Source organism: Grammomys surdaster, unplaced genomic scaffold (assembly GCF_004785775.1).
Source record: "Grammomys surdaster isolate TR1022 unplaced genomic scaffold, NIH_TR_1.0 270, whole genome shotgun sequence".
NCBI lineage: Eukaryota > Metazoa > Chordata > Mammalia > Rodentia > Muridae > Grammomys > Grammomys surdaster.
Window position 1 is genome coordinate 1,950,537 of NW_021604711.1, and position 18,076 is coordinate 1,968,612.

An 18,076-nucleotide genomic window follows, 5' to 3' on the forward strand; every position below is an offset into this window, starting at 1 on the left:
TCCCCCTGGGCTGGGTGCTGGGCCTGGGTCATGTCCTGCCCAGGTGAAGGGGTGAACAGAGAAGAAGGTTCAGAAAGCAAGTAATGCAGTTCTAAGGAGTCAATTGCGTGGGGGCTTAGAGGAGACACATTCCACACTGCTGAGGGAGGCGTGAAGATGCTGGGAAAGCAGAAAACTTGGCAGAGGGAAGACACAGCTCACTGGCGTAGAGGTCTGTGGATATGTTCTGTGGTGTGCACATGTCATAGTGTATTCACACACTGGGCAGAGAGGCTACGGTCTGTCTGTACTGCAGTGGCAGGCAACACTTGTGAGGAATCCCAACCTTCTTCAGTTCCAGAATGAAGGTGTCTACTAGGGTCTTGACTTGCCGAGCCCGGGCCGAGAAGAGGATGACCTTCTCGTTGGTCAGGTTGAACTCTAGCATGTTCTGAGATGGCATGGTTACAAACAGGATGTCTGCAAAGCTGGAGGGAGAGAAGGTGGCAGAAGGCCAGGACCTTATGGCCAAGAAGATGCTCCCTGGTCCCCCTCCACAGGCATTTTCTGTTCCTGTTTCCCTGATCTGATCCATCTGTGGGTTCTACGTATCTCTTAAAACCCTTGTACCATACATATTCCAGCCCCACAGTCCAACCTCAAAACCAGACTATGCCCACATAATATCTTTGTCTCATCTGTTAGCCCAGTTTTCTCCATTTTATCCTTCAGAGCAAGGAGCTTTTGTCTGACCAGTGATAAAAGCTCTTTCCTGGCCACACATTGAAAGGGACAAAGGGACTCCACTAGAGAGTCTGAGCACTCAGCAGGGTCTCAGGGCCAGGGACATCTCCTCCCCTAGATGCCTGGGGACTTTTTGATCTCAGCAGTTACCCCTCTGTACAGTGAGCTCTGCAGGCTGGGCTGGCAAGTGGCTTCAGAAGCAGAGTAGTGGCTCCCAGCTTGACCACTTCTTGCCTATGTGACCAGAGACCATCAACTTCTCTCTTTGTGCCTCACTTTCCTAATCTCTAACATAGACTTTAAATTACAGGTTTGGCATAGCCAGTGCATCACAGGTGCTTAATAGCAGCTCAGAGGAGCACAGTGAGCTGTGGATACTAATCTGTGCCTATATCCAGACAGCCCACTCCCACCTGCCTGCCAATCACCTGTATGCACATAGGACCCGAAGCCGTCTGCTGGCCTCCCTGCTGCCTTTGACCATCTTCAGGAGCTTGATGCCAGTGTGGGATACAGCTAGGAGCTGCACACCAGTGCCAACACTGCCCTAGGAAGTGTAAGCCTGGTGAGGCCTTCCATCACTATCCCCAGCTGCTCTGGGCAGGCAGGAAAGGGTGATCAGGGACTCCTACCATTGCTGGGAAGAGGCGGGAAAAGTAGATCTCCCAGCTGTCTCGGGCCATGCTGATCACAGCCTGCTTCACATTTTCTGTTACCAGAGGTCGTTGTGTGTCCAGCTGGTTCTGGGCTAAGGAAGACCAGTTCTGCTCAAGACCCTTTTCCCTCCTTGCCAGCTCACATTTGAGTGGGGGAGGGGTAAGAGGCTGGTGTCAACAACAAGCTGTCTGACCAGTAGAAGCCACAGGTAGATACAAGGGCCATACTGTATGCTACATGTTGCTGGCCTCCAAGCATGCAGCCTGGAGAGGCTGAATAAGGACAGGCACATGTGGGAGGCAAGAGGCCTGGGTGTGTCCTTAGCTTTCTTCCAGGCAAGGGTTGGCCCCTAGTCTGGGTGAGTGCCCATCAGCATCCCTTCCCTTCCCCAAGGTACCAAACAGGGCCTTCATCTGCAGCCGCTCATCCTCAGATATGCGCAGGCAAGCCTCAGAGAGTGTGTCATGCAGGATCTGTAGGAAGAAGTGTGTCCCAGCAGCTGGCTAATGAGTGTCCCTGCCAGACACTGAGGTCTATGTCTGGGTTGGTGGGAAGCCGTTCCTGCTCTGCAGCACTGGGGTCATCTGTAAACTGGGCTGCTTTTCTTATCCAAGCCTTCACATGGTCACCTTCCTAACCCTTTTTGCCTTTCCCAGACCTTCGTTTCCACATGTGTCCAGTGAGGCTGGGATTTGACCTCTGGGCTCTACTGAATGCAGGCTGTTTTGTATTGTTTTGTTTTGTTGATACAGGGCTTTATATCAAAACTCTTGATGCTTCTTCCTCTATCTTCTGGGTGCTGGGGTTACAGGCATGCACATATTTTGAATTGAGACTTATTAGATGGACGTGTGGCCTTGCTAACCTTGTTTATGGAAGTGGGGGAGGGGATCAGTAAAGCAGCTCTCAAACCCACAGACCCTACAGGTGAGAGGGAAGAAGAAGGCCTCACCTGCCGGAACAGGAGGTCTAGCTGCACGGGGTGACTGTAGCTGTCCTTAGGGTAAAATACCTGTGTGGGTAGGCCTTAGTTATCCATGGGTTGCCTCTCCTTTTGATTGGTCCTCACCTCCAGATGCAGTCCCTGGCTGATTCCTACCCTAGCTCCAGCCCCACTCCCATTCTTCACGGTTCCCCTGGCCTGGCTCCTAGATAGCTCGGCACATATTTAGCTCCACCCATATTTATTTAGTCCCACCCATATTTATTTAGCTCTGCCCACATTTATTTAGCTCATCCTCTGGCCTGCTACTGGCACCTCTTTGCGCAGGAAGATCCGCCAGGGGGCGTCCTGGTAGCCATAGAAGTTGGGGTTGACTAGGCGGTGCAGCTGTGTCTGCACAGGATCCTCCGGAGGCTCCAGCGACCTTGAAGGCTGCACTGTAGTGGGCAGGGACAGAGAGTATACGGGGGTTTCTTGGGACCCAGCAGGAAAGGCAGTACCACAAGGGGCTGATGGCGGTGAGAGGAGGAGTCATGGAAGTATAGCAGGATAATCGGGTGGGCTGGACAAACCTCTCTGAAGTGATATTTGAGCTGACACCTGATGGACAAGAAGGAGCCAGGTGCCCAAAGACTCCTCCTCTTGGAGGAGACAGCCATGCAAAAGTCTTGAGGTGGAAGCAAGTTTGGTGTGTTAGTTACAGGAACTGAATGTGCCAAGAGGAAGGAGGGGAGAGGGAAGGCCATGGGACTGGGCAAATAGATCATACAGGATGGTCAGTCAAGATCACAGTGAAGAGTTAGTTTTCATTATAGGAGCTTTTGTCAGAAATGCGATGTGAATGGACTCATATTTTAGGGTCACTGCCTGATTAGGGCTTCTTTTTTTTTTTAGCACAATGGTTTATATCTCTGGGCTGATACTTTCAAGCTGTGTGACCTTGGGAAGCCATTAAACATCTCTGTGCCTCTGTCTCCCCATCTTTAACAGGTAGGAACAGAGTATTGTTTTGATGAGCTTCTATAGGATTCGCTGAAGCCAAGGTGGGGCTGGCCTGAAACCAGGTATTTAAGGGGTGATGTTATAATGACACAGCGTGTACTTTTGACTCAGAGACACACACAGCCCCAGAGACACCCCACTGTGCTCACAGGCTCACTCACTCCCTTGGACACCGCTGGCATGTTCCACCCTGTGGTCCTCACCTGGTGTGGGCCCCAAGCATGGCCTTGGAGCACTGGTCACCGGCTTCACCATGGCCACAGCCTCTCTGGACACCTGTCCCACCACAAACAGAGCACTCAGGGGACAGTAAGCAGGCCATGGAGGAGAGGCACAGGGCCATGCTGAGAGGGCAGCCAGCTTCTGAGGCCTCTATCCCTATGGGGTACCCAACCCACTCTTTACCTGAGTGCCAGGCACTACTGCCAGTTGAGTCTTCTGTCCCTTCAGAATCATTAAGGCTTCCTCATGGGGGTCAGGTGGCCTCCTGAACACCTTCCCACCATCCGTTCTGGCAGGGGACCCATGGCAGGTTAGACATGCGGTATCCCCTTATCCACAGTCCCCATAATGGGGACCCTTGCCCTAGACACCAACACAAACAAGCAGAGAGAAGCCGAGGCTGTCTGGCATAACAGAGACCACGTCAGCATGAGCCTCTGGTTGCCCAGGGGCCCATCTTGCGTGGTGATGAGCCCAGTACATTGATGCTGAAGGTAAGCTGAGGGCTGAGGGCACCCACCTGCGGGCCTCAGGGTGTCCTGCCCAGGGAGGCTGTTTGTACTGCTTGACGATGCTTCTGATCTGCTGTGTGGGCTGAGGGAAGTGCTCCGAGTTGAGAGTGGAATACCGAACCAGCTCAGGGGAGGCCGAAACTGTGAGGACGGGTGGCCAGGTGAGCTCATCAGGCCCAGTCTCTGTGGCGTATCTGGGAAGTCCCTGGACTTGTATGGACACTTACTGGATTCTGGAGCAGTCCAATCCTGAGCTAGGATTGGGGCAGCCACGGGCTTACTAGGTATCTTCGAGGCCTTTGCCACAGAGCCTGAGGCCAACGACTGTGGAGTTGGACGCACCAGCACAGGCTTGGCTGGGGGGCCAGTGCCTACAGTCTTCGGCCGTGCCTCTGGTGCTAGGGGTCTCTGTGGAGAACAGGTCATGAGGTGACCATCCAGGATATACTGGCTTAAGCCTAGGCACCCCATTTCTGCCCAAAGTGGACTACAGGATTCCTGGCCCTCAGAGAGAGGCACAGTAAACTCCTGGGTTATCACAATATTCCTGTTTATCCTGGGCAGCTCTGCTCACCTCTGGGAGCTGAGGTCTTGAGGTTGCACTCAGAGGCTGCTGCTGGAGTGCCAGAGCCTGTAGGGTCATCTCCCGGGCCTGGGAATAGGTAACCGTGGTGACCAGGTGGACCTATTTCTGTGTACACACCGGTATACACACATACACAGAAACACACATGCACATATGCACACACACATGCATGCATGCGGACACACACATGCACACACACACCCCGTGCCCCATCCCCACTCACCAGTAGCACAGCCTGTCTGTGGATGAAGGCTTGTTGCAGAGCCAGTGTGGAGGCATCCAGGCCTGGGACTGGGGAGCCAGGCAGAGGACACAGGTGGTCACAGGTGTTGGGGAAGCAGGAGCTCCCCTGTGCACTGCCCACCCCTAGCCCAGAAGCATGCTTAGGAGGCACTGACTGGGCTTGAGCTTGGGTTCTGGAGGTCTCCGGGAGGTATCTTCAGAAGCACTGCTACCACCTCCACCTGGCTGGCCCCCACCTTTCATGCGGTAGGCGATGGCTGTCGGCTTCTCCAGGTCCTGGAGCAGCAGTGGCCGACTCACTGCTGTGATCCCCAGGATCCATGGCAACAGGCACCTGACACCAGCCCGAGCTCCCAACCCACCCCCTCCACAAGAAATGGACTGTGGGAGTCGGTGTCTGTGCTGGGGTTTCCTAGGGCAAGGGAGTCTTGTGAGATTTGGGAACAGGTGATCCAGCAAGCCATTCTATTAGGGTTGTTTCTGCCAGATGTGACAGCTGGGGTCCTGACAGTTAGCTGAGGGTCCTTCCAGGGCAGCCAGAGACATCCTCAGCTGCCAGGTGACCCCAAGGTTTCCAGGTTGTCCCCAGCTAGACCCCAGAGCCCTGGCTGTGTAAGGCTCAGAGTGTTACTCTAAGAAATGAAATATATCTCTGGTACACACACTGAGCCTGCCACTCACAGACATCCCTCTGCATCCCTACCGGATCCCCACAGGCCAGCACAGGGTCGAAGAGACTGTCCAAGTAGCCATCCAGTTCCCTGGGGGGCACCGAGGGCTCTCCAGTGCTATCCACAGCTGCTGGTGGGGCACAAAAGGATCACGTTTACTTTTCCTGTGGATGTCTACACCATCTGGATTCTTTTCCCTCTAGTACAATGGCCATTCCTAATTAACCTTGGCGGTTCAATGTCCATCTCCGGGCCTCGGTTTCTCCATTTGTACCATCCTCTTTGTGGCTGCAGTACCCATCAAAGTCAGGCATTTTGGCCCTGTGGTCCTGGGGCTGGGGCCTTGTGGGTGTGTCCTCGTCTGAGTCCCAGCAGTTCCCAAACACTCTGTGGATGAACAGGGAGGTACAGGACAGCTGACCCCAAAGAGGTCCCCTGAAACTTCTGTGTCCTGGGTTGGGTGACTTCCACAACTGAGGTATTACTAGACATAGTGTGTAAACTTGCAGCTTTAGGCTCCAGAAGCTGAGGTAGGATAGCTTGAGCCCAGGAGCTCGAGGTCTGCTTAGCTCAAACCACCAAACATAAAACAGTCCCCAGCTCAGAACTCAGCTTTTCCCAACAGTTGATGGGTAAAGCCAGTTGCCCAGGGAGGTGGTCTGGGCAAGTAGCTACATACCCTCTGATGTCTCCCCTGCCAGCCAAAGGCCCTTCTGCACCCACTATAAAGTAGGATTTCTGTCGTGGGAAATCCCTGAGCAGTTCCAGGTCTGACACCAGGTCCAACACATAGTCGTGTCCAGCCAGCTCTGCCCACTGGACTCCATTCTTCATGGCCACAGTCCAGCCCTTCCAACCATCAGCCAGCCCCCTGGTCAGTGTGCAGAGGAATAGAGATAAAGTATGAAACTGGTAGGCACTGCCTGGAGTCCCTGGGGTATGAGTCAGACCCTAGGCATGGCCAAAGTGGTCCTCCCAGGGATGGTGTCTCCTGCCCCACCCTCCTTTCCAGGTCATAGGGTCCTGGGTGGGGGCATTCTAGGAGCCAACCTGTGCTTTAGAATGTCTCCAGCCACCGCTTCCCCTGTACTCCAGGCGTGCACCGGACAGGAGAACTGGTCACCTGGTATAGCCAATTGCTGTACTCAGTCTGGGGCATCTTCAGGCCAGCCTCACTGGCTCCTGTGCCCCTATCCCCTATTTCAACCCCCACTTCCCTGCACTGACACACTGGCACAAGCCCTTCCCTAGCCTCAGAACCTTCTGTGGTTGCTGCTGACTCCTGCTGCTCTTCCTTGAGGAAGAGAAGAGAAGCGGCCTGAGGGATGAGCCTACGTACCATTGAAGCAGCTCACATCTAGGGCCATACTGGCCTTCTCCTGAATGGCAGTCCACTCCAGCTGAGTTGGGGGAAAGGTCCGGGCAGCCCCTGAGCCCATAGCCTGCAGGAGGCGATGCTGGCACACAGCCTGGAAGCCGTTCTGTCCATAATCAGACACAAATCTGGGAGAAGAATCAGGAGTTGAAGCCTGCTGGAGGCTCAGGCTAGTCCTTAGCTGTAAGGTGAAGTGGAACAGCCTCAGGCTAACTCACAAATGGGCTAGGTTATAGAGTACCCTAAAGGTCTCTCATAACCTAGTGTACTGAGGCTGGCCTCAAAAAGGAAATCCCAGGTATAAAACTACCTTTTATTCACCTGAAGTAATAGTTGTCTCAGAAGCTTACTGTCTCAGTGTGCTAACCTAGGCCTAGTCCTGGAAGCTTCTAGTCTCCATACAGTCTTATATAGGCCTAGAGTGTTCTCAGTCTCTGAGACTTACTGCTGAGTAAGCTCACCCTTTCTTGTTCTTTCTGAACTCTAGCTGGCTGGTTCAACTCAGCTGTACTGGCTCAACCGCCTCTCCGAGCTGACTGATTCAAACAGGCTTTTCTAAGCTTCTCTTGAACTGCTCTGCTTGGTCTTGTACTAACTCTGGCAATCTATTCTAATCTAGCTTCTGCCCAGTCTGTGGCTCATTCTGTCTTTATCTGTGTCTAGTTTGTTCTCTCTTTAACCTGTCTCTGTACAACTGTCCTGATAAAACTGCCCCCCCACCTGTGTGTGTGTGTGTGTGTGCGCGTGCTGCTCTCTCTTAAGTAGCTTCCCTTCTCTCTCTCTTCTCATGAGATTACGCAGATCCTATTCTGTCAAATCTTTCTCTGAGTCGTCACTCTGTCTACCACTCAATTAGACATCACTTTCAAACATGGCTGCTTTCTTCTACAAACTAACTTTACCTTCATTGTTCGGGATTAAAGATTTATTTATTGTGATCAAATAAATATCTTGCCTCACGCAGGTTAGCCTAGAAATATCCAGTCTAGCACAGAAGTGGGAGGACTGAGTAGAATGTTCAGATGGGGTGTATGACTAATCATGAGCCAGAAACCGGCTCTGGAGGGCTTCGCCCTAACCCTTCACTCCCCAGTCTGGGTAACCACTGGCTCTTTGCATGGCCTCCCAGTTCCATCTGTGTAAGAGATGGTTGAGAAGGTTCAACTCAGCTCAGGGCCAGTGAGCTGTGCACACCAGCAGGTCCGCCTCATGCCCTTGCCTATTCTGCCCTGAGAGGAACCAGGGTCCTACTTTTAAGAAGGCCCCACAAAGGCAGTCAGTCAGTGGCCCTACCCTGCTGTCACCACAGACACAGTACTGGCTGAGGTATGTCCACCTTCTGCATGCTGGCCTGGAGAGCTTCCTCATAATCTGGTGTTCATTGGTATCCTGATAGGTGGATCCAGTTACCATCCCCCACTTTCAGCAGAGAAAAGACAGGTACTGGCCCTAGGCCATGTGTTGGGCTGGTGCACTGTCTCACAGCGCCTGCACTTCGCCAGCAGTAGGGACAGACTGTCATCATGGTAATGCCCACATGACACTTGCTAAATGCTCCTCTCTGTTCTGGATACTTAACATGTACTGTCAAGTAGTTGCTGTCATCACCTCAGTTTATAGGAGATGAAGCCAAAGCCTAGAGAGGTTAAGTAACTTGCCTAAAGTCACAGAGTTCAGCTTGGGACTTAAATCCAGATTGCTTTGGGCGCAGCCGTGTTCCTAACTTCTGTTGACTCTTTTCTTAGTTCTCGACACTCCTACTTTGCCCCACCCTGGGTTCTGTCAGTCTCCATCCATTCTGACCTAACTCCTCCCCACTGCCGTAAAGCCTGCTGGCCTTTTGGCTCTGGGTTCGGTTAAGTGACTGCAGTTCTCGTTGCTATCCATGCTGGTCTTCTGGCAACACAAAAGCATCCATTGGCCTGACCTCCAAGCTCCTACTGAGCCACCTATTGCCCGCTGGGCTGCACTCACTTGAGGAGGAACTTGTCAAGGTGCGAGGAAGGTGCGAAGCCGCTTAGGCAGGCAGCCAGCAGCAACCAGCCACGCTTGGCATTGTAGGCGTTGGGATTGTGCCACACTTGGTTGGCCAGCTGGGCTAAGATCTCATCCCTCAGAGCTGGCTCCACCAGCCCCTGATGCACAACGTAGTTCCCCAGGATCATCTCCTGGGTGCCATGCAAGTGGGGGTCTCCCATGAAACGCAGGATCTAGGGCACAGGACAGACAGAGTCTCGTGGGCTTCTGCCTGCCCTTCAACACGCTTTCTTGTCATGTTCTGCTGCCTATTGAAAAGTCCCTCATATTTCAATATCACTCTACTAGTCAATGTCAAAGAACCCACAGGAAAATGAGGATCCAAAGTACACACGGCTTCCTCTCCTGCCCATGAACCTCCTGTGGCTTGCGTTCATTGCCAGTATCCTCTTGTACCCTTGGCCTCCACTTGGTCCAGAGGGTTCTCTAGCATTCAGATCTGACCACATCACTCTCAGGAAGCATCTTCCAGAGTCCCCCACCAGCTCTCTGCTGAAATGGGACCTGGAAGCCTGCAATCTATGACTCACTGGCCTCTCCTCCCACCCCCGCCCATCTCTCTTGTTCTGCTCCTACTAAGTTGCTTCTTTTCCTAATATGTAATCTCTCCTCATCTTCAGTGCCTCCTCCTCCAGGCTGCCTTCTGTGGCTTGCCTACTTGTACCTGTGACTTCATTTGGGTTCCCAGCCTCTGATCTTCCCTCTGTATAAATTGGTGACCCTGGGTCACAACAGAAACTGTTTCCCTCAGCCTTGGGGAGTCCTTAGGAGGTGCCAGAGCGCCTCTGAGACAGCATTGCCAAGAGGATAACTTGGAGAAAACCCTCTCAGAAGGAGGCCCAGATCTTTATGCTGATGTAAGCTTCTGTTCCCAAGAAGAGGCATGGGACACAGGAGCTGGGCTTGAAGACCAAGGGGGATGTCCAGGGTATAACAGGGAAGCTGGTAACCTCCTGTCATGTAAGGCAATGCACTTGATGCCCAGGGGCAGGGACGCCTGTGGCCTGGTATTATGGTAGGGGCATGCACTTGAACCTGAACTAGGGGCAGATCCCGTACTAGTTTAAAGACACTTATGGCTTCTGCATGGTGCTCCATAGGCAGCCGTGTGAGAGGCATCTTCAGGGGCACTGTCAGCATCCCAAAGGAGGGTTCCTGGGGACACAAGGAGGGCATGAGAGATAAAACTAGAGACAACAAACATATCTGTGTTGGAGAAGTGTATAGAAGATTATGGAGTGGGCCTCTCACCCAGTGCCTAGATAAAGAATGTAGAGTCAGTCCAGTGAAGGAAGACTATGTCCCACAGAGAGCAACTAGGGGAGGCAGGGCAATCCTGCTGGGCCCTTCTCAGAGGACAGGACACAGAGATAAGTGTTGTGCCATCTCCTAGTCAGGTCTTGACTATCTAGGCTGGTTGATGCACTATACAGCCAGAGTCTAAGAGAGTCTTGCTACTGTTAGGGCCCTAGGGCTTCCAATAGCCTCATGTCCACCCCATAAGAGCTTTCCGGAAAGCTGTGACAGGTCTGAGTGTCAATGTCTGTGTCAGGCTGCTTTGCCAGCCCTTACCTTGAAGTGGCATCGGATGAACTTGGCCATGGGGTAGTTGTTGATGTCAAGGGGAAGTGTGACACAGGGCTCAGCCTGGAGCCTAGGAGCCCGGACAATGGCCACCCGGGGCACACTGGACAGCTTGAGGCCTGGAGATAGTGCAAGCATGTAGTGACTGTTCCCTACTCCCCAGCCCTCCCCTGCTGTTAGAGATGACACACCTGCTGCCGCTTGCAGGAGCCCAGCCACCTCAGCTGGCACCTCCAGGTGTCTCACTGGGACCACTTCACGCTTGCTCAGCTCCTAAAGGGATGGTCAAGGGATGAAGGGACAACTGCCACACCTCACCTGCTGCTCTCCCTCCCTGTCCCCTGCTGTGGCTTGGACCCTGCACCCACCTCCTGCTCACGTAGCCATGCCTCCTGTGCCCGGCGCCTCCGCTCTGCCCTCAGCTGCAGGAGAGCAAATGGTCAGGGCACAGGTAGCCTGGCGCGAGCAGTAGGGAAGGGCCTGTGGCCTGGAGGCTCCTGGTGGCACTGATTGAACTGAGGTGGTGACAAGGAAGAGAGGCAAAGGTGTAGCCAGAGATGGAAGGAGGTGCCAGGTGGAACATCGGAAGGACTCTGGGAAACCTTCATACCTCCCGAGCTTTGGAAGTGTCATTTATCACTGTCAGTTGGTTTATGTGACAGAGGCCAAGACTGTCAGTGAGCTAAGTACCAGACCACACTGAAGAGACTCAAGTCACCCAGTGGCAGCCATGTCTGCAGCTCTCTATGACGCCAGTGCTGGCTACATCACCCCGTACAGCATCTCCTTCCATCCTTCTCTATGCCCCAAGGGACACGCCAGGAAGCAGGCCTCAGAGCAGCCACAGCTACCCAGCTCAGGGGGAGGGTATGGCAGGGGCTTGTAGTTGGGATGGGATCCTCTTGAGCTAAGTACGCTCCAACCCAGGCAGGCCTGTACCTTGAGGTAGCGGCGGCGGTTCACATAGGTGTGCACCAGGGAACGGAACTTCAGCAGACTCTGCCTCATCTGCTGGTAGCGTTGTCTGAGGAGTCAAAAATGAGGCCGCGGGTGACACAGGGTCAGAGATGTCCCTAAGACTGCTCATATTTCATCCTGGGACCCTTTCATCTCAAAGGAAAAAAGGAGTCGATATGGGACAGAGACGTAGCCCAACGCACACAGCAAATCTAGTGGCGGGGCCTGAGTTGATCACACAGTAGTCACGTGCTACCTATGTGTTAGTCTAGGGGCCCCTGATGTGTGGGTGACAGGAATATTCTCTCAGCTGGATCCACAGTCAGAGGATAGTGACTTGGAGAATCAGTCATCCTTCCTGTGGAAGCTTCTTTCAGCTTGCATACCCCCAGAGACGGGGAACTCACTGTTTGAGCCTAGACTCCTCCGAACATGAAGGACACCAGAGACTTCCTTCCCCTTTTGTGGGCCTCACCTGGCCAGAAAACCACGGGCTCTGCTCTGCAACAGGATGATCTTCCGCCGCAAGGACCGAAAGCGCCGTTGGATAAAGAAACCTCTCAGGTAGCGCTGCAGGGTGAGGGCAGCTCGGTTCTGGACTCGCTCCCTCATGCTCTCCAGGAGCTGGTGTAGGTGCTCCTTAAGGAAGAGCTGGAGGTGGAAGGCAGCAATGGATACCCCTATTGAGGACTCCACAAAAACCGAGAAGAGAAGGCTGCCTCCCAGTGTTTGGAACCACAAAAGCTAGGGTACAGGTATACCAGACATGGGGTAGGGAGCATCTGAGCAAAGCAGAGGTGAATTAACATCCTAAGCTGAGACATCTGGGGTACCCCTTGGATATCACTGAATGTGGAGTCTTCTGGACTCACCTTGCTAACCCCAACACGGTACATGTCTGGAGTGACCGTGCATAGCCGGCTCAGCAATGACACACACATGTCCCCATCTGCTGGCACGTTGAGCTTGAGGGCCACCAGGCACCGGTACCTGGGGAACCAAACTCAGCCTGAGGGCCTGACATTATCCCATCCTCATGATTAGGAGGCGTGATCAATGAGTGGCTTGCTACTATCCTTAAAACTAGTTCAAGGCGTCAAAACTATAATCCACTATTTCAGCAGAACAGGACTCTTTACTGACATCTGCTGGAACTTGTCCTAATAACTATTAAAATCACCCTAGAGGGATTAAATACAGATGGCAACGATAAAAGGAAGGTTCTTGTCACCAAGCCTCACATCCTGAGTTTACTCTCCGGTGACTCATGTTTTCATGATGGAAAGAGAGTACTGATTCCTAAAGTTGTCCTGTCACCTCCACACACACTGCGTGACATGTTTGAGCCACACGAAGATGTGGTAGTAGTAAGAAGCGACAGAACAAATATATTTCCTATGTCGAACCTAACATGTTTTGAATAGTGTATGGCCTGAACAGCAGTGTACATTGCTTAGGCTGTGGAGGCCTGGAGGAAGTCTGTGCAGTTAGGAACTACTCAATGGAAGTACCTGTCGATAAACACCTGGAAGGGTAGCCGCACTGGAAAGCCTTCTTTGCGGATCCGCACCGTCTCCAGAACCCCTGAGTAGCGTAACTGTGCCATCATCACATCTGGCTCAAAGAGACCGGGTTCCTAGAGGGTGCAGAGAGAACACCTGCACACCGTCCATCCAGGTACAGAGGCTCCCTCAGGGATGAGGAGTCCCTGCAGTGGGCAGGTAGGGGGCCAGAGAGGCCAAGCCACTTGTCCAGGGTCACACTTCATAGGGGGAAGGATTTGACTTTCCCATGGGCCTCACCTTCTTATGGTTGGGTTTCAGGCAACGCACGAACAAAGGGTTACACCTGATTGGAGGCAGGAGAGGTTGTGTGAGGTCTCAGAGAAAGAGAGTGAGTGCTCATGCTCTGAGGGCCACGGGATAAAGATGATGCTGGATACTCTGCCCTCTCATCCGACCCACCTCTCCATCTTTTCCACCAGGTCCAGGAGGGACTGCTGGAACTTGGCTGCTACCGTGTGAGCCTTGTAGAGTCGGGTAATGGAGCTGCTCTTGCCCAGGCGTGGAGGGGCAGTCTGTGCAGCGTGGCTGGAGAAGAGATGTGCTACCACCTGCAGGGGCCAGGGCATTGGAAGCCAGTGACAGACAAGGAAAGGGTCAAGTCCCTGGACTGAAAGGTTCTGAAAGACAACTTAACTCTAGATATCCTGCCATCCTGGCTGGCCTATGGGCTCAACACGTCCCAGGGGACCCAGCCCCAGCAAGGCTGCTTCTCCCTCTGTTCTGGGGAATGCACAGCTCTTGCTTTGAACCTGGCCCTGGTCAGGAAAAGGCTAGCCCACAGGGGAGGGGAGGCAACCATCCTACTGTCATAGGTCCCCTGCTGATGAGCAATGGAGCTGGCTTTCCAAGCAACCCAAATTTGGCTTCTATGCACTCCCCAGAGTGTCAGGCTTCAAATATAAATGAATTCAGAACTTAGTGTTGGTGATGTGCTGGTTAAAGTGTGAGCCAGGTTGGAAGGATCTCAGGAGGGACTGAGTTGGGGTCCATGACAGGTGGGCTGGCAGGTGACTGAGAAAGGGTGAGTTAAAGAGTAAGATGGGCCGGGCAGTGGTGGCGCATGCCTTTAATCCCAGCACTTGGGAGGCAGAGGCAGGTGGATCTCTGAGTTCGAGGCCAGCCTGGTCTACAGAGTGAGTTCCAGGACAGTCTGGGCTATAAAGAGAAACCCTGTCTCAAAAAACCAAAAACCAAAAACCAAAAAAAAAAAAAAAAAAAAAGAGCAAGATGGGGTTGGGGGGCTTCCTTTTTTCTAGACTGAGAAGAGCCAGAGATAGAGCTAGTGGAGGCTAGACCAGGTAAGAGGCAACAGGTACTGTCAGGAATGTGGGCAGGGGCCATGGGGTTGGGGCCAGTGCAAGACCAGTCTGGCTTACCCTAGTGCGGCTGTGCACAAACAAGTCCAGGACATCTTGGCGCACTTGGTCATGGTTTTTGTCCAGGAACTTGTGCACCTGAAAAGGAGACAGATGGGTCTGTGGCTGGTCTCACTCACCCACACCTGTTTGCAGCCGGGATGCAGCAAGGGCGCGTTCCCAGCCCTCAGTGGTCCTTCATCTTCTACCAGACTTCTGTCTGCCTTTTGTCCTAGGAGGGAACAGGCTCTCCCCTCTGGCCTGGCCTCTCCTCACCCCATCCACTTCACCCTGCTCACTCTTCCAGGAGGGGTACTATCCAGACTGGGCCTCACTTCCTTCTACCCATTCTGCAGATGAGGAAAATAAGGCCCAAATGGAAACCGTATGCCGTGACTTACATAATAGTGACCACATGACACCGTTACCAGTAACTGGCACTCTGTCAAATCTACCCCATGTCTCATATCTACCCCAGAAGATTGGCATTATTAGTCCCATTTTTTTTTCAGATGAGGAAACAGGCTCAGAGAACTTAAGTAACTTCCCAAGGCCACACAGATGAGGGGCTACAGGTCCAGAACTGGAATCACGGTGAGGCCCACACTGTGGTTCTGTCTCCAGCCTGCGGGGCCCGGCACCTGAGGCAGTGCTAGCTGCCTCCACTCTCACCTGGTAGGTGACCTTGCCTGCGTAGTGCTTGATGGTAAACTCAGGCAGTGGCATCTTAGGCTTAGAGTAGAGTGGGTTGGCGCCGTGGTGATAGTGGCACTTCTGCAGGAATGTGTGGTCTGTGGCCTGTGGGGGAGGGAGGGAGGGAGGCAGGGGAGCCTGGACACCTGTTTCTGGCCCAGTGCTAAATTCTTCAGCCCTGATTGTTCTGCTACCCAAAAGGTGCTGGAGAAGAATGTCCAAGTCATTGGAGGTTGAGTCATGGAAGAGAGGCCACCGCTGTGCCTCAATCAGCCAATTTCCAGCTGCCCGTACTGACATCATACCCTGTGGTTAAGTCAGAGTATGAGGCTCGAACCCAGGACACCTCATCTGGGACTTCCATCCTTAGCCACTCCAGATGCCTGGAGGTGATGAGGTCCTAATACCACGTTTCCTGCTCTAGGCCTGAGTGCAGAGGGATAGACTCAGGCAGGAAGTCAACCAGACTAGGACTCAGAGCACAGAAGCATCTGGGGCTTACCTGTGGAAAACAGCACTGGTCATCTAGGATGCGCAGGATGCCGTAGGGCTTCAGGGAGATAAGGTTGATGCAGGGCTGGTTGTCAGCAAAGGCGATCTCTCTCCAGTCCATCTGCTCTCGGATGTACTCCTCCTGGGAAAAGGGTGGGCTCAGCCACCTCCACCCAGGCTGGCCTAGCTCTGTGTCCTGCCTTCTGTTACATGGAGCCAGTCTCCTAGCTGAAGGATATGGACCCTCAGGGCCTCCCTTCCTGACTTCCTGAGTCAGCAGAGCCTAAGAAAGAAAGGCCTTAGACCAGCAAGGATGAACAAGCAGGAGAGTGGAGGCTGCCATACCTGCTCCTCCTGGAAGACGATCTTGTTGAACAGGTACTGAAGGTTCTCGTTGGCATAGTTGATGCACAGTTGTTCAAAACTGTTGAAGCTTAGGTCCTGCCAGGCAGATGGGGGCTAGTCTGGTTCCTTCTTCGTCAGCAACCCATCTATCCCCACCATGGGCGCTGTGTACCGTCTCCAGGTCCAAGCCTAGGCCCCTCCCTGCATTTCATGGCTGTAGTTTCAAAAAGCTGGACTCTGACCACAGAGGTCATAAGGCCCTCTGTACACCAGATGGGAGCTATAGAAGAACCCAAAGCTTGGGCCACCAGGTCTTCTGCCTGGGTTTCAGTCCTGGCTTTGCTACTTTCTGGCTGTTTGTGCAAGTGGGGCCCTGGAAATACCTCCCTTACATGGTTTCTGGGTGAAGTGGCTTTATAAACAACAATGCCTTTTAAGTGTCTGGTATAGCATGGAAGTTTTACCCATTATCCTCCATGAATACAACAGACTTCCCACAATAACACTGACCCCTCAAAATAGGTACTCCCCTGCCTCTGACCTTTACAGATACTGCTCCTTCACCTAGAAATGTTTCTTTCTTCCAGAAAGTTGCCTATGACCCCTGACCAGCTGAGGTGAGAGCTTGAAGGCTCCTCGGTGCTGCATGTCACAGCTGTGGTCACATAAGCCTGTCACACACTGTCCCCAACCAGCCTCACTGAGCAGCTTCCCAAGGGCAAGGCCCAGTCTGGTCCCACTCAGCCCTACCTCAAAGCCATATATGTCCAGGATGGCGATGGACAATGTATCTTGTTTTGGGGACACTAGAGCGTTGACCCTGGTGATAAGCCAGCCAAACAGCAGTGCATACAAGACCTTGGCGATGGCGTCCCTGGAGCAGAGGCCATGTTGGGCTGAGGGTGAGTGGGCTCAGGGCAGAGGTACTGTGAGTCTGGGAATCAGGACAGAAGGGCACAGCCTCACCTGGCATCTACAGCACTCTCCACTGTTAGAGGTGTGAAGATCTTCTCTCGAATTGTCTCCTGGGAAGAACATGAGCTTTGAGTGACAGCTGACTGACCAATGCCTTAGGAAGCCTCTGGAGGCTGGGGCTTTAGGAACATGGGAAAGAGACACTGGCGATATGGAATAATTGGTCTCAAGCTCATTGCTGGCCAAGGAAGGACAGAATGCTTTCTCTGCACCTGGCCATTCGATCAGGGGAGAGAGTTGCTGGTGTAACTGGGGAGACAGGCATAAAGAGATAATCTCTAAGGCCTGAAAGAGGAAGGCCTTACATAGGGCACTGACTGAGCCAGGACTGGAGAAGACTTCCTGGAGGTGACTGTGTCATGTATGCCTGTGTCCCCCTTCTGCCCAGATACGCACACTGCAGCCACGCTGGCACGAGTAAGAGAGTAAGAGAATCAAGGCTGGGAAAACCCACACAGAGGCCTAAAGTGAGGCTCCACCTCTCCAGATTTTACTGGGAGGTGACCTATGAGGTGGGGAGAAAGGGGGAACAGTGCCCTGGAGGAATAGGCCCTTGTCAGGATGCAGGCCCTCAGACTCACAGTCACTTTGAAGGTGATAGCCTTCTGCAGGCCCTCAGGAGACACTTGAAGCAGCTCTGCCACAGCCTGGATCTCCCGGGCGCTCACCACTGAGGCCACCTCCTGGGCATCAGTCTAGGCAAAACACCAGGCCATAAGCCTGAGCTAAACCACTGGGCTGAGTTTAGAAAAGCAGAAACAAGCGAGAATACCAGAGAGATCCAGGAGAAGAAGTGGAGGACGCTCTCTGAGGTAGGAGAAGCAGAGTACTGACATTAAAGCAGCCTGGTGTGACAGTGTGCCTCAGGAGTACGGCATTTACCTAATATGCGTGGGGTCCTAGGTTCCATCCTCAACATCATAATAAACATGCAAAACAAAACACACAGGCTACAGACACAGTGTGTACTACAGATAGATGATGCCCATTAGAAGACCTGGAGTTGGGCTGGGGAGGTGGCTCGGTGGATAAAACACTTGCTGTGCAAGTGTGAGGACCTGAGTTCAGATCCCAGCACTCAGTAAAAGCCAGGCATGGTGGTGCTTATCTGCAATCCCCACACTGAACAGACTGATCAA

The 18,076-nt window shown here is 53.1% G+C and overlaps 1 protein-coding gene across 1 annotated transcript in view; it reads right to left on the reverse strand.

The window, feature by feature from the left end:
* Myo15a (myosin XVA) overlaps positions 1 to 18,076 on the reverse strand; it is a 55,391-nt gene that overhangs the window by 22,155 nt on the left and 15,160 nt on the right. Inside the window, exons 12-47 of the mRNA XM_028776549.1 lie at positions 17,519 to 17,632; positions 16,929 to 16,987; positions 16,713 to 16,836; positions 15,963 to 16,058; positions 15,628 to 15,759; positions 15,105 to 15,230; positions 14,454 to 14,531; positions 13,477 to 13,625; positions 13,315 to 13,360; positions 13,024 to 13,148; positions 12,385 to 12,502; positions 11,988 to 12,163; positions 11,495 to 11,579; positions 10,924 to 10,977; positions 10,747 to 10,828; positions 10,544 to 10,674; positions 10,031 to 10,126; positions 8,909 to 9,144; positions 6,899 to 7,062; positions 6,610 to 6,682; positions 6,239 to 6,430; positions 5,786 to 5,946; positions 5,592 to 5,686; positions 5,044 to 5,164; positions 4,869 to 4,936; positions 4,634 to 4,711; positions 4,287 to 4,467; positions 4,068 to 4,200; positions 3,731 to 3,836; positions 3,529 to 3,601; positions 2,639 to 2,760; positions 2,333 to 2,392; positions 1,778 to 1,853; positions 1,356 to 1,471; positions 1,152 to 1,270; positions 326 to 467 (exon numbers count right to left, since the gene is read on the reverse strand). Of these exons, the coding sequence (XP_028632382.1) occupies positions 326 to 467; positions 1,152 to 1,270; positions 1,356 to 1,471; positions 1,778 to 1,853; positions 2,333 to 2,392; positions 2,639 to 2,760; positions 3,529 to 3,601; positions 3,731 to 3,836; positions 4,068 to 4,200; positions 4,287 to 4,467; positions 4,634 to 4,711; positions 4,869 to 4,936; positions 5,044 to 5,164; positions 5,592 to 5,686; positions 5,786 to 5,946; positions 6,239 to 6,430; positions 6,610 to 6,682; positions 6,899 to 7,062; positions 8,909 to 9,144; positions 10,031 to 10,126; positions 10,544 to 10,674; positions 10,747 to 10,828; positions 10,924 to 10,977; positions 11,495 to 11,579; positions 11,988 to 12,163; positions 12,385 to 12,502; positions 13,024 to 13,148; positions 13,315 to 13,360; positions 13,477 to 13,625; positions 14,454 to 14,531; positions 15,105 to 15,230; positions 15,628 to 15,759; positions 15,963 to 16,058; positions 16,713 to 16,836; positions 16,929 to 16,987; positions 17,519 to 17,632 (4,107 nt within the window). The remainder of the gene's footprint in view (positions 1 to 325; positions 468 to 1,151; positions 1,271 to 1,355; positions 1,472 to 1,777; positions 1,854 to 2,332; positions 2,393 to 2,638; positions 2,761 to 3,528; positions 3,602 to 3,730; positions 3,837 to 4,067; positions 4,201 to 4,286; positions 4,468 to 4,633; positions 4,712 to 4,868; positions 4,937 to 5,043; positions 5,165 to 5,591; positions 5,687 to 5,785; positions 5,947 to 6,238; positions 6,431 to 6,609; positions 6,683 to 6,898; positions 7,063 to 8,908; positions 9,145 to 10,030; positions 10,127 to 10,543; positions 10,675 to 10,746; positions 10,829 to 10,923; positions 10,978 to 11,494; positions 11,580 to 11,987; positions 12,164 to 12,384; positions 12,503 to 13,023; positions 13,149 to 13,314; positions 13,361 to 13,476; positions 13,626 to 14,453; positions 14,532 to 15,104; positions 15,231 to 15,627; positions 15,760 to 15,962; positions 16,059 to 16,712; positions 16,837 to 16,928; positions 16,988 to 17,518; positions 17,633 to 18,076) is intronic.